Genomic DNA, 15,655 nt, shown 5'->3' with positions numbered 1-15,655 from the left:
TTTTATGTAGAATTATAGATTGAATTCGATAATAAAAGAAAATGTATTGAGACGTAAAGTTAATGTAAAATGAAATAATAATTAATTCTTATAAATGTAGAAATTAAAATACATAAAATATCTATTTTTGGCTATAATAATTTTTATTTTTTTCGATAAAATATTGATACTAATTTTAAAAATCAAGTATTATATTTAATTTTTAATTCGATATAAATTATTTCTGATTCATTTTTTGACCCAATATAGTCATCGTGACAAAAATTTATGGCGTTAATAATTTTCAAGTAAATTTCAACAAAAGGAGAATTTCTTTTTACAAAAATTTATTATGCACTTTAACTAATCTAGATAGATAAATTTCCTCTGCAATTTAATTGTCCAACATAGTTAGTTTTTAAATTTTAAAAAGCGAGAAATGTCGCGGTACGAACGAGACTTAAGAGAAGCTGGGGGGCCTCAAGTCCACCCGCTCACGCCCCGGAACGACCGAGCAATTAGACCTGCTCGCAGGAGGAACCCGAGCGTGACTCGGGTTCCTCGTACCTGTGCGCTCGTCCTTGGGAATCACTTCCCCGGAGTGTCGATTCACCATTGTTCTACTGTAAACGGCACGAGCTGGATCTCACGAGGCCAGTTTCTTACGCAAAGAGACGCGCGGGGGATACTGCTCGATCAAGGCTAAACCATAATTAAGAGAATTTCCGGTAATTTAAGTCCTATAGAATTGCATGATATTATTAATCAATAATCATAAATATCTCAAGGTAATATAGCCTTTTTTTCCCTCGAGATATTTTTTATTTTATCGATGCAGAATAATTTTTTTCATTTCCAAAGCAAATATTTTTAGTGCGTAAATTTAAAATAAATGCTCGAATTCGTGAGCAAGGAAATGATCTCGCGACTATCAACAATCGGGAGCAATGACTTCCAGGCAAAACGAGATATTCGAATTTTAATTCTAGCCTCGCTGTGAAGGGACTAAATATATCAAGAATGTAGAGTCGCGTACGTCGGGAATCGATCGGGGACGAATGCAAAATTCATGCCATCACCGAGCATAAGTAAATTGGCGGTAGTATAGCTGAAACGTTGGGACGTTTGTCGCGAAAGTGGCGAATCTAGTTCCCCGACGGCGTCGCGGAATCTCGAAAATGTCCCGCCGAGGTCAACGATCCTCTCTCTCTCTCTCTCTCTCTGCGCGATCCCAAAATACACCCCATTATTCCCCGTCAAATTCCCGCGAAAAGCCACACCATGGGATCGACGGGGAACGTGGCTATTCGGCTCTTTGACGCCAGCTGCATCGATTTTGTAAATCATATCCATCTAGACTTAAGACGGTCAAAAACGTACACAGAATTTTTATCTTATCATTTTGACGTTTGCCTAGTAAAATTCGACCTCGAACCTTTTCCGGAAATTTTCCGAGACGATATATCTGATAAATAAATGTATATTTGTACATTTTATTATCTAGAATCTAGACAATAAAATTGACAGATAATAGATAGTCTTAATAATGACACGAGACAAATCTTAATTAAGAATTTTAATATTAAAAGTTAATAGAAAAGCTCGTTTTTAATAGCTTTACCAAGGAAAACTTTCTACGTTTGAATGATGATTATACATTTTAAGTAAATTGTTTTCGCAAATTAATCGTTGTCGGACGATCGTCTTTTTCCATTCGGTAGACGATACAGTTCCGATGGCACCCTGACCCTGATTAAACGGTCGGCATGCATGTGTGAGAGTTGACATATATGTGTATATGTGAGAGTCGGTATATGTATATGCAATGTAATTCGAGAAGCACTACACTTGTTACTTCCAAAGTTTCGGGCATGGAGATTAATGTAATTGCATCTATATTGCAAATATAAACGTAGTACGCAATCCTGCTTATCATGCATTAAAATCTAAAGACGATGACGAAAGCAAGGGAATAAATTCACTTTTTTTCTTCGTGCATCTTAATATTATTAAGTACTTTTTTTATCGTAAAAAAACGATATTGCTAGCGCATGCAAATTTACAGAGTGTATCGCGAGGAAAAATATTTCTCTAAATGCTTTTAATTTTAACTTCATAAATCTCTCTTAGATGTATTATATATATTGAATTTAAATTGAAATTTTATTTATTTTAATAAATAAATAATTAAGACTGATAAAAATATACAAGAGTAAGAATAGATTTATTAAGTGTTGCATTGCGGATATTATTTTCCGCGTTAAAGAATTTTACGATTAATTCTATTTTACTCGAAAAGCATGAAGAGAAAATTACCCACGATACACCCTATAGGAAATACAACGAATGATTACACGAAGCGCACTTACAACGACAAAAGCGCTCATAAATCAATAAACTGAGAATATAAAATCACGTGAGCACATACACGAACGAGATGATTTTATCGCAATCGATACGTTATCATCTCATAATCTCTCGTCGGGATTCACAAACATAACATCACTTGCTCCTTCAGAAAGAAAGGCGCGTGCGAACCATCAATGAAACGAAGCCGCATCTCACATATAGGGGGATACAGCCATCCGTCCTGGGGTTGTTTCTTTACCTGTTGCACGTACCACTGGGTGGAACTTTGGCACTTCCGGTGACCGCTGGGCTTGCAGGGTGCGCAGAGCAGGAGGGGGGCCAGTTTGTTTACCCCCTTGGCGGGGGGGACAGCACCGGTCGCCGGCGGTGCGGGCGACGCTGTGGGGCTCAGCCCGTCATCCCCCCCCAATACCGGCCACAGCATCCACGTGTTTTACCCTCTTTGCCTCCGCTTTCTCCTCTTCTACCCTCTTCGCTCGGTGTTAACCCCCTCAGGTGCCCTCGGTATCCTTATTTCCCGCGACCCTCTTTTCCTACTTTTCTTCTTTTTCTTGTTTCTCTCTCTCTCTCTGTCCCTTGATACTCTTTTCTCGGGCGCGATTTTCCTTCGAAGAACGATGCGACGCGACGCGATACGAGCTCTCGCGATGCCTGTCGCCGGCGAACTAAATCGACGTCTATCGACGTCGCGTCATCACGCCTCGCTGTCGATGATGACGACGGTGACATTCGCGCGCGATCGCCCGCTCGGGATGCAGGAGCGTATCATCGTATCGGGGAAGAAGCGAGTCTTGGACAGCCTGAAGTTTAAAGTTTCGATTGATTGAGCGCGCCTCGATAACCGATATTCGCGGAGTCACTTCGTCGTTACTTTGCAAATATGCAAAACAAAGAATAAGTTTGTCGTTATAATTCTAGCACACTAATCAATTATTGATTTTTAATTTCTTTTTGATAACATAAATGCATTATTCTCTTTTTTTTTACTTCTTATAAAGATATAGATTACAAGTTTGTAAATAGCCTGTAATTGATTTATTTGTTAATTTATCCTAAGAAAATCTGTGTTTTACTTTTATTCTAAATATCTAATATTTGAATTTTTATCGAAACATTCAGAGAGAGTTCTAAATCATTCAGTCTTCAAAATTTATACTTGGAATTTTGTTTCTAAACATTTCATATATTTTATAATAATATTATAAAATTATATTATAATATTAATATTATAAAATCAAAATATTAAAATTATCATATAAATTAAAATATTAAAATTATAATATTAATATTAAAATTATAATATTATATTTAGTAATTTTTATTCTAAATATATCTGAAGAACTTAGATAGCAAATGCACGTCATTTAACGTCATTTGACGTCAAAATCACGTGCTCTTGTCAATTGAAAAATTAAAAATATAAATGCGTATAAATTTAAAAATATGTGTATGAATTAAAACTCTTAAAGGGAGATGATCTAAACATTTTCAAATGCGTTTTAAAATAAATTGATTTAATTGATTGTCGATGACGATCATGAATATATACAACACTTGCGACCCTGAGGAACAGAAACATAGTGATGCATTTACGCTTATCGACATTAATCATTCTTACAGTTGAGAGAGCTTACACAGAGAGAGAGAGAGAGAGTAAAAAAAAATAAATCTATAAGGAGCATTTTATTTTGCGAATGAAAAACACGTACCTCCGCTTATCAATAGTCTTCGATAATTAAATATTAAATTTGAAAGGTCGAAGGTGACGTGCATATGTATTTCCGGTATGCGTATCGCGTAGGCAGAAATAACGACAAGAGCTTTTGATTGCGTTACCTTTCAAAGTTAAAGGGCAACATACGAGACAGCGTTGAAAGCCAAAGAGCATAGTGCATCAAACGATATTTTATCGGAAAAAGTAGAGAAATGTACGGCGGAAACGCAAAGCGATTATATTTGATCTTGTTATCAAATACAAATACAATAATTAATATAATAAATACAAAAAGACGAATTATTATTTAATTATGATATTGGCATTCAATTTTATTTGATGAATTTATAACGATTGAATTGTGTGTCTTTAAGATGGAAGCTGCCGTTCTGATGAACCTGGCCGTGAAATGTGATCTTAATATCGCGAGTTAAATACATTTAGGACTTTACAATGTGAAAATGTGACGCATTAATCTTCTCAATTGTCAATTTGTTACGTCGGTCGCCGATGCGTTTTGTTCCGCTAATGGGCGATAATCTTCATTCCGCGAGTTGTTTGCCGAGACTGTAGGCAGGATATTTTTATGCAACGGATCGATATTCCAAAGCAGAAATAGAAAATCGAAATAACGCTGACAATGAGTATGGAAAGAGATATGATGTTTAATCTTTCGGAGGGAATATTTCCGGAATACTTTTGAAACATAATCTAAAAGAAAGCACGTATTATTATGCACTGAAGAGCGTAATATCATTTCAGAAATATGCTTAGGGGCTATTTTTAGGAAAATGTATATCCAGAGATATCTTGCTCTCGAAATATTCTCTCGGAAAACTCCAGAGAACCTTGAAAATATCCTATCTCACAAAAAAAAAAAAAAAATGGTATTATCGCTCAGGATATTCTCTGATCAACTACTCTCTTCAGTTACTTTACGTCAATATATCTTCATTTTCGGAATAAAAAAATCGAAAAACACTTTCATGAAAAATTCTCTTCTATTATGCAAACGAGATTAATTACCTTTGATTGCGGAGATAAAAATGAAAATTAAAAAAGAGAGAGGAAACATATGCGGACCCTCCGATTAGGTTCATTCTTTAATCGAGAGATACTCGATCGTCGAAATTCGATTATTGCTGGCGATTGGATTTCGCCGGCTGGCACGAATGGGACGGACGTTCTATGACAGCGAGATTGGCCCTACGTCGCAATACGATTAAGTAGAATACAAACGATGATAAATGTGTCGATGTCCGTCGACGCCTCGTTCTGACAAACGATTAAATGATAAAACAAACGCCCCGTCCGTCGCGTTCGCGACATGACACGAAAGATCAGGCTGTTTGTCGCAATCTTTACCTTTTTCGAAAAACGCGACACAAACAGTAAAAATGTCATTTTATCATATATTAATTTCTTCGGATTAAAAATAGTCCTAACTCTTTTCGGTCTCATCCATTTTATCAGAAATTATTTCTGAATTAAAAACAATTATGGTATTATCTTTCCTAAAATCAAATTAACTTTGTCGTTTACTTTTAAAAATGAAATTTAATTGTTATATTATTTTTTTAAAAACTTTGGTCAAACTTTATTCATTAAAACTCGATATTTAAGGATTTTATTATATCTCTTTTATATGCCTAAAAAATAATAAATAATACTGAGAAAAAAAATGATGATTTTCTTACGATTTTTTTCCTCCCGTTACAATTATTTATTATAATAATTATTTATTTTAATAATTAAATTTTTTTCCTTTATTTTGCTAACAAATATTGAATATTAGAATAAATATATGACTCAAGAATAATTTTAAATTCACTTTTTTTAAAATAATATAGTTAAAAAAATTGTAAATTGTTAGCTTGATTTTATTTTAATAATGACAGATCTCGCACTGTGACACATTTCATAATAACGTAGTGCTATCCGGGCTCATCTCTCCATGAGAGCACATGCAATTGGAATGCATTATGCAACATAGATATTGTCCATTAAGGGAGGTAGCGCGGCTCGTTTCGTGGCAGCAGGAAGTGCTTGACCCATGTTAAGCATTTCGCGTTGTTTCTCTCTCTCTCTCTCTCTCTTTCATTTAATAGCTTTAATGGCATCGATGTAAAACCCTTCATTCGAGATGGGAAGCAACCTAATTGTTCCCGTTCCCGCCGGGCCCTAAATCGGCCATTAATAATAATCGCTATCTTCATTATCTCTCTATGCATCCATAGTGGACGGATCAGAAATTTTTCTCTCGCTACTATTGATTTTTTGGGATGTGGAGAATATTTTATTAATGCCAACAGACGCGCTTTTGTGTGATATTTATTTTTGCATGAATATTGCCAGTGAGATTAATAACGACAACAAAAAATTATGATTTACATTCTTTTTCCGTTAGATAAATAAATTGAAATACAGAGAAAATTGAAATGCAGATAAAAATATTTTTTTTTTTTTTTAATGTTAAGATAATTCAGATTATCTTTAATAAAGATAATTATTTGTTTTCGCGCACTTTATATATGTATGTTTGAGCAAATATTATTTATCTAGCTATATTCTCGAAGTTTTGCTGATTGTCTTTTTTTTTTTTTTTGTTTGAGTAAACATATGACAGAAATGGAAAAATGTCACGTATCAGATTCAATTAACACTGAGACAAATAGGCAATTTTTGCGTGAATTGCGAAACGAATACCTAACTAATGGGTTACTCGGTTAGTCATTCGTTAGGTTCATGTGTGAGACGCTTGAATGTATGTTTGCACGACTCAACAATAACTGGTTAGAATCTTTCAAGGTGTTTCTGCGACCAACCTATGTTGCTCGGAAACTTTTTTCTTGACGGAAACATTTTTCTACCGTGCGATTTTTATTACATTTAACACACTTTTAACACATTATCTGTCGATCTTATTAATCCTGTAAAAGATGGAAGTTTTTCAGGATCTTTAGAGTGAAATATATGAAGAATATATTTATGAGAAAATAGATTGTTAAAATCAGTCTTACCATCGTGAAACAAAATGATTGCTGTCTTGAATTGAGAAGCACGATCTCGAAATAGCAGCGAAATCGACAGCGGAAATGATATTCGAATGATTACATCGGCCGGGTAAAACAATGCACTATATTTGATATAAAGAATTATACTGAATAAATATATACCGCGTTCGTAAAATTATTTTTACATTTAAAGCGTGCCTCGAAATCATACTTTATAAAAGATTATATATTTTTCTCTATATTTAATATTTATGATATATAAATCAAAAGATTTTTTCTTAAATTTTTACAAAATATAAAAATATTCTTTGGAAGAAAAGAAGTTAAGCGTAAAATTTTTATTTTTGACAAATATAATTTTTCATAATAACGATATTTACGATAATTTTTTCACTTGTCATTAATTGTCATAATTATTTTTTATTATTAATTTCCCTGGAAAAATTTATTTTATTATTATTAACATATTTTAATAATATATTTCTTTCTCTTTTTTTCTCTCTCTTTCTCTCCCTGCCTTTTTTCTTGTTAATAAATTCTGAGTTCTTGAAAAGAGCGCATATTTGAATCATTTTTAAGATCATAAATGAAGATTTTAATGCACCGTTAATATTATTATGTGATACGAGAAGTAAATAAAAACGACAATGTTTCATTGATAATAAAATTCATGTAAAATATCGATTGCTCTAGAAAAACAAATTTAATCTCGGAAAAAAAAGTTGTATCTCTTTATGTAGAAAAACGGAATTGTAAACTTTTTACTTATTACTTCTCTGAATTTTATGAATCATTATGCAGCTGGATCACTTATAAACACGAACAAAATGCGTGCACCAACGCACATGAGCCGTAATTAAAAGAAAAGAAGAATTTTTTTTTGTTCAATATTGTTAGTTTAACATTAATTAAAATTTTTTTTAAATATTTAAAAAATTTAAAGAATTTTCCGCGGTCGAGAAATTAAAAAACAAAATTAATTTTTAAAAAGCGATTTTAAAATTATGATTTTGTAAATATTCGCGAAATTATCAAACATCACTTAATAACAGGAATTAAAAAACACACAATGGAAAACTTTCCGTCAAAATATCCTTTGAAGTGAAGATTAGAAATATCCTTTGTTCCGATTACAATAAAAATTCTTTGGTTTTCCATTACAAACACGCCCGATGATCTCAGCGTCTCTTAATCACCTTCGTTTTCTTAATCGTCGACCAACGATGAAGTGACTCTCGCGCGGGATCGTAGGAACAGCTGCTCCGATTTTCGTTACCTGCGGATCGTGATTCCGGGCCAGGTGCGAGTTTAGTCCGCGTGTGCGATCACCCGAATCGGAATTGTTCGAATGTACGACCGGTTCTCAAGAGAGAGAGAGAATGAGACAAAATAACCGCGCCGTTTGCCGTCCCGACGCCGACTGACGCCGATCAGCGACGCGGCGCGTTGCGTTGCGTTGAAATGCGTGCAGACGAGGATGCACTGACCACGCCGCCGCTAAGGTCAGGAACGTATCGCCGATATTCCGGCTCCCGGAGACGAGAATGGCGAGAATATATTCAAGGGAATTGATTTTACAATTAGAATTGTTCTAAAAATCAAAATCTTTTTCAATCCTGAGATGAAGCTGCTCTAAAATCGAAGTGTCACTTTATCTTTATTAAATATTGTAATTAATATTATACCATATTTTTATTAAAAATATTATAATTAGTATTAAATCATTTTTTAAAATATTATATATAATTAATATTAAAGCATCTTTTGATTAAATATCATAATTAATATATGTATAATTTATTTAATATATTTATATCTTATCTTATAATTGACGATATAATTTATATTCAGAGGAAATTTTTTAATTGACTTATTTATTTAACATTTTTCAAACAGTTTGTCTTTTAAGGATATATAATTTTGCTAGTCAATTTATCTAATCTAATATTCTAATATATAATTAAGAATATATAATTAAGAATTCTAATATATAATTAAGAACAAATTGTTTCCATTTACAATATAAAATTTACTTACACATTTGCGTTTCTTTATAAGAACTTCTATAGAGTCAGTAATAAACTGAAAAAAAATTGATATACGTGAATGAATTTATTATTGACAGTCAGTAATCGTTTGAAGAATTCTACGCGGATGAAGGATATAAAATGCAAGAACTAAAGTTCTTGCGTTTTATATCCTTCTGCTTGTCCAACGGGAACGGCTGTAGGATGTGCGGCACATGACAGACGCACACATGCATGACCGTTTGCGAGACTTTGATGAGTCTCTTCTACGCTTTCTACACACAATTCTGGAAGCACGGAGGTCTTTTATGATTATTCGTAATCGCGTCTTCCATCTAAAGATGATCATGCAAATTTAATTTGCCCCGCTGACATGGACATCGACACAGACATCGATCGTATAAATGTCAAGGATTTTCAATTGATATCAAAACCATACAAGGATACTGATATTAATTTATGTTATCACGAAGCCAGATATTTTTATTGCCATTTTTTTCGATAAACGATTATTGATTATTTCTTTTGTAAATTTTTATGCAAATTAAATTTTCTTTTCATGTTTGCTAAAATCTGATGCTAAAAACTAATGGGGGCTGAAAATCTTTCTTTACGGGCGGGAGTAGACTCTCGCATCCTCATAAAACGACGGTCTGAGTCATCAAATCTTCCCCATATTACCGTCTCTCGGGGAGAAAGAGCGACATTGTAAGGGTGACGGAACGAATCCCAGACGACCCCTATGAATCGTAGAGAATAATCGTCACAGATGCTATCTACCAGGTTTTTTTACAATCATTCTTTTAAAAAAATTACAAAAAAATAGATTATTTTAAATAGTCGTACAAATTTTTCTTCTAACAATTTTATTAATATTAAAATTTTGAATTTAAGAATTTTAATAGAATTTTAATTCTATTTAATAAGAACATAAAGATATATATATATACACATACATAATAGTAATATATAATATAAAATATTTTATTATAAATATTTAATTAAAATATTAGAATTATTATAAATATTAAATTAATATTTTTTTTATTTTATTTTAAAGAAAGAAATAACATTTTATGGAATATTACATTCCGTAAAAATTTATAATACAGCTATTTAATTTCGAGTTATTGTAAAAAAAATTATTGGGCATTCTATTATTTAAATTATATTAGTTAAAAAATGCTTTTGCAAATTTATATGTGGTCTTTGATTGTTGCGAAAAAAATATCTCGATTCTATAAATGCAAACGTCTTTAAAGACGTTTATAAATCCAGCGAAACTCTCAGGTCCGAATTCGAGCAGACTATAACCATTGCCATTAATTTCTTTCGTTATCTGACAGAACTTATGACGCCACTCATGACGCGTTTGTGACGTGGGAGAAGTTATGCCCTCGTTGCGTCACCGCAACGTCATTATTATCTCGTGGGACGAGGCGACCGAATCGATATGCGCACTCGGGAACCTCGTTAATTTTTATTTTGATCAGAACTGCTAATACGAAGCAGTTATTGCAAAATTAATGAATTATTTTTTCTTTGGAATAAAATAAGAAGAGAAATATTAATTTAATATTTATAATAATTGTAATATTTTAATTAAATTTTTGTAACAAAATATTTTATAACGATCAGTTTTTATACAATATTATATATGAATAATTTTAATATGTTTCAAAAAGATAATTTTATATTTACAAATTTATTTTTATAATTAATTATATTTTTCTCCCGTATTACTTTCATAATTTTAATAATTTTATATTCAAAGAGATTCTAAAGAATTGATATTACAAATATCTATAAAACAGCGAACCTCTTGCCGGATTTTTGGTAAAAATTTCGCCCTCGGCGAATTAACGTTCGTTTACCTCGAGACGTTGATAAACTGATTATTTTAATAATAAGCAGGAGAGATAGAAAGCGTGTCTCAAACGAAAAGCTAAAGAAATTCTAGATTCGGGAATGGACCCCAGACGATTAACATATTTACAAATGGCTGCTGGACTCGTTTAGGCCCGTGACTAGAATATCTTCTTCAGCGTATATTGAAATAATCGCAAAATATCAAAGAAGAGCAAAGCAGTATTTCTTTTCATATGTAAAAGTAAAAAGAAAAAGATTTCAACGAACTTAAAAGAAATATTAAATATATTAGCAATTATTTTGCATTAGAAAAATGTGTGTGTGTGTGTGTGTGTGTGTAAAAAAACAAAAACATGATAAAATGTCTTGATGCTAGAAGCGCTTTCAAGTTCACAACAATAACATAGGCTCGAAGAGGAGAGACAGAGAAAGAGAAAGAAAAAAATCCAGACTCTGGCATTTATATATGTAATAACCATAGAGATAGAAGTGAATTCTCTTCGCGTTTTCAAATGGAAACGAATGCCACGTGCTCGATCAGTGGTAGTCAGTCTACCTACGCGTTATCACGTGTTGAGTTTGATAAATAAATTCCGTTACTCAAAAATCAAAATAAATTTAATTCGATAAATAATCATTGACATATAAAGACCACGTGCATGACATGTGAACAGATACGCTCATAAACTATCATAGAATTCTAATATTTATTTTGTTCAATAAAATTTATATACGCAGTGATTAAGATACTTATATACTTGTGTAGCATATGATGGATAAATCCGATCGATAGAGATAGAGATTTGATCGAATGAAATCTATTAAACTCGCGACGTAATGTTCAATTTCTCGTTCCATTCAATTCGAGACGGCAGGAAAATTCGCTTGATTAGCGAAAGTGTAGAAACTCGAGAGAACTCGATGCTCTCGTCGTTTTACTTTCGTCCGCGTTGCTCACAATGAGAGACACACGATCGCCGCGATAATTAAGCTCGGCGAATGCAATTAAGTCTCGCGGTCGAGCGATCCAATTCGACCGACACACAATAGCCGCGAATTTACATAAGAAACCCACGTGGACCTCTCATTTTAATACGTCGTCTATGCGCGAAATCATCATCGCGATTATTTTCAACGAGAGACCTTGAAGAGTTGCAATATTTCGTGGGAGAACGTGATTCAGAATCACGCGTTTTCACGCGTGAACGTATCTTCGCCAAGCTGTTATATTTTTTAATATATAAACATATTATTTTAAATTTTTAATAATATTCTTATTAATTTGCGTTTCATTCAACATTTCTTATCGTATGTTTTTGAATTTTATTATTCAATTTTATTATTCAATTAATTTGTATTGTATGTATATATGTATATATAAAAATAGAATTCTCCAATAATATATTATAATTACATTAAGCTCGATTTTTTTAAGTATTTTTTTGCTATATATTTAGTTTTTCAAAGAATGAAATTATGGTCTGCATGAGAATGACAGATAAGAAATGGAAATGGACAGTCAGGGGTTAAAGTTGCGCGTAGTCAGACAGGATGACATTATCGCGATTACGAGACTGTTTTTCCCCGAGAATCGCTGACGGAAGCGATATATTGAAGTCAAGGTCGAACTCATCGAAACAGTTAGCGGTTTCAAGTCGGTCAGGTCTCGATATCAAGTCAAAGTTAAAGTTCAATCCGGATGAAGCTGAATTCCGGCTAATCCAGTCGGAATCATGTCGAAAAGTATCGTATTTTGTGCCGCAAAATTCCGTTTTATAACGGATACGTATAATATATCTGTAATTTGTACAAAGAATATGCAAATGTGATCGGTTACTGCAAGATTTAATTATTATTAATTAAAAATTTAATTTATGTTTGCAATATCGACATACATTTTTCTATTCCTCAAAATATGAAAAGATTTACTATTTTTGAATCTTTTGAAATTACAAAAAGTTAATTAATTAATTTTTGTGGAAATATTAATTATCAATATGTTATTAACATCTGATTTTTATTCCAATTAAAAAATTCTGTTTGCAAGATATAAGAATAAAATTAATTCTTAAAATAGTTTAAGTAAAATAAAAATAGAAATAAAAAATAAAAATTTAAAATAAAATTAAAAAAAAAGAATTAAAAATAGAATATTATATATCGAGCGAAAATATAATTAATATTTTTAACTTTACCTCATAATTATAATAGATTTTGCACGACTCACGCGACGACCCGTATGTCGAAAATATTTTTTACATGATAATTTAATTAGCTTCTTTAATTTTATATTTGCGTGTGTATGTACATACACACACACATTGTATTCGAAATGTGTGTTACGTTTTCTTACGTGGGCTGCAACATTAAGCACAAGTACGCCACATGTGTTGCATTCAAACAAGCAATTGGGCTCCGCGGAATGCTGGCGAGAGCTGCTGACGATCAGACATTTGTATAAACGATCGGCTTGTATGTATAATAATAGTTCCAGCCAAGAGAATCAACAATACTTTAGACGAATAAAGAATGAAAGTTTCCATCAGTTCGTTCTGCATATATTTAACACGCCAATATACGGTATTGTCCATGTGTTTTTTTTTTAAATATTAAAAAAACAAGTACATCTATTTTTTTAAACACTTTTTCAACATTTTTATCGTTTTATAATATATTTAATTGTAATAATTATTTTTTTGTGATAAAAATATTTTATATTTTCTTTAATTTTATATAACTTTCATATAAATTATATAAAACTTTTATATAAAACTAATTATATATAAATTTTATTATATAAACTATATATAATTGTATAAGTTTTTAATAAGCGTAAACACATCTAAAGCAAAATAATGTCGAGTATCTAATCGGTTTCCAGCTGCAACTTAAATAAAGCCTGCACAAGATTAAATTAGTCGTGCAAACTTCAAAGAGAAGCTTGACTCATTTAATAACTGACACGATCATCGCATTGAAGATCACTTGGCCTTCTTTGGATGTGAAAAACGTGTTAATCGTTTTAAGTGGACCTAAATACCCGGATCGGGGCTAGGTTTTCTATCGGGTCCATTATAAAAGCTATCCTCCTTTGTGTTTTATTCTTGGTTGATCTCGCTTCGCAGGTTGATCGCAGTTACAAGGCATTTCTCCGCACGACGTTGGGTTTGAAATATATTTCTCCGCGCGAATAGAATGATTGCTCCAATTGAGAGGACAAGATACAAGGTGTGCAGGAACTATGCGTACGTTCCAGTTTATACTCGAATCGATCTTCTCACGTCTCGTCTCGTGAGAAAGGCGGATATCCATTCTGAATTCGCGCCAACGAAACGAGAGGGATCTCTTTTCCTTTCCGCGACTCACGCTCCTTCCATCTCTAGACAACGTGCGATTCTTTTCGCTCGTCGAAATCGCGAAAGTACCCCGATATCGTGGTACGCGCCATCGCGGCGGTTTCTCTACAAAAATGTAACACGCGATAAACGATAAAGTTTGATCAGAATATTATATTACATTTTTTTTTGTCCAAAATAATATACATAATTTATAGTATAATATACTGTTATTATTTTAATTTATAATATAATATATTTTTAAACAAAATTATAATATAATTTTCCAATATAATATTATTTAATTTTTCTAGAATCTTGTGATAAAATCTCTTATGTATACACGAGAACATTTCCAACATTATATTATTACTCTATTTTTTCCATTTTATATAAAATTTATTTTCCAGATATTACAACGAAATAATAATATACTAAATAATAAAAAAATTATAGACACGCGCTTGTAATTATAGGATCAATCAAATATATATATATATATATATATATATTTGTTTCTCGAAAAATTTCACGCAACCATTCTGGAGGAACGCCAAGCTCCATTCCAGAACCATATACGATCCGACCTTAATTTTTCGCCGCACATTTTCCTTCGCCTACCTTCTGGTTACATTCCGCGACGCGCCTCGTTAGACTTGACACGTATTACTTTGCGTTCCCGTAAGCGTCAAGCAAGAGCGCAAAACGCGATTCGCCGGAGCGGATAAACCGGCCCCGTCCTGAGATTTCCAAATTGAAACACTCTGCTTTTCCGATTTGATGCCGAAACATTCTCGGAAAATGGAAGATCGATCTTTTGTAAGAACGAAAGAGAGCGTTCGAATATCTTGGATATATTACATGTAATCGCACCTCAAGTCTCATTAAATGCTATTCACAATTTAATCTAATTTATTTAATTTTAAGAATTAAAAATTGATTGATGTACTATCTTTTGAATAATAATAATATTATTCAAATATTAAATATTTGTAATTTTTATTACAAATATTACAATTTTTATTACAAATATATTACATCACAAATTTTTATTACAAATTTGTGATGGAATTTTTATTACATATATTATACAAATAATATTTGAATAATAATAATAATAATAATTAGACACGTTAAAAAGTTACAAATATTTAATATTTGAATCTTTATATTGTATAATATAAATAATATACAGGTGTGTCGAAATTTCTCCACAATTTTTTAGGAAAAAAAAATTTACGTGAAATTGTTCGAGGTGATAATGTTATATTTTTATCACTTTTAAGGCTCAATTTACGTGGAAATCTCTTCACGTTTAATCGCTTAAAAATTAAAATCCATATAATT

At 32.0% G+C, this 15,655-nt stretch overlaps 1 protein-coding gene across 6 annotated transcripts in view; it reads right to left on the bottom strand.

Moving 5' to 3' along the window:
* The window catches only part of LOC126856553 (ral guanine nucleotide dissociation stimulator), a 28,544-nt gene that overhangs the window by 9,583 nt on the left and 3,306 nt on the right, over positions 1–15,655 (bottom strand). The window contains exons 1-2 of one of the 6 annotated variants that reach the window (XM_050605145.1): positions 8,274–8,550; positions 2,588–3,149 (exon numbers count right to left, since the gene is read on the bottom strand). The exons of 1 other annotated variant lie outside the window; for it this stretch is intronic. In XM_050605145.1, coding sequence (XP_050461102.1) covers positions 2,588–2,773 — 186 coding nt within the window. In that variant the 5' untranslated portion in view covers positions 2,774–3,149; positions 8,274–8,550. Of the gene's footprint in view, positions 1–2,587; positions 3,150–7,083; positions 7,200–8,273; positions 8,551–15,655 lie in introns of those variants that run through there. 4 more of the 6 variants (XM_050605146.1, XM_050605150.1, XM_050605147.1 and 1 more) reach the window with 4 other exon arrangements.

This window comes from Cataglyphis hispanica, chromosome 19 (assembly GCF_021464435.1).
Source record: "Cataglyphis hispanica isolate Lineage 1 chromosome 19, ULB_Chis1_1.0, whole genome shotgun sequence".
Lineage (NCBI taxonomy): Eukaryota > Metazoa > Arthropoda > Insecta > Hymenoptera > Formicidae > Cataglyphis > Cataglyphis hispanica.
The sequence above is the reverse complement of the archived record's forward strand: the minus strand, read 5'-3'. Positions and strand labels throughout refer to the sequence as shown.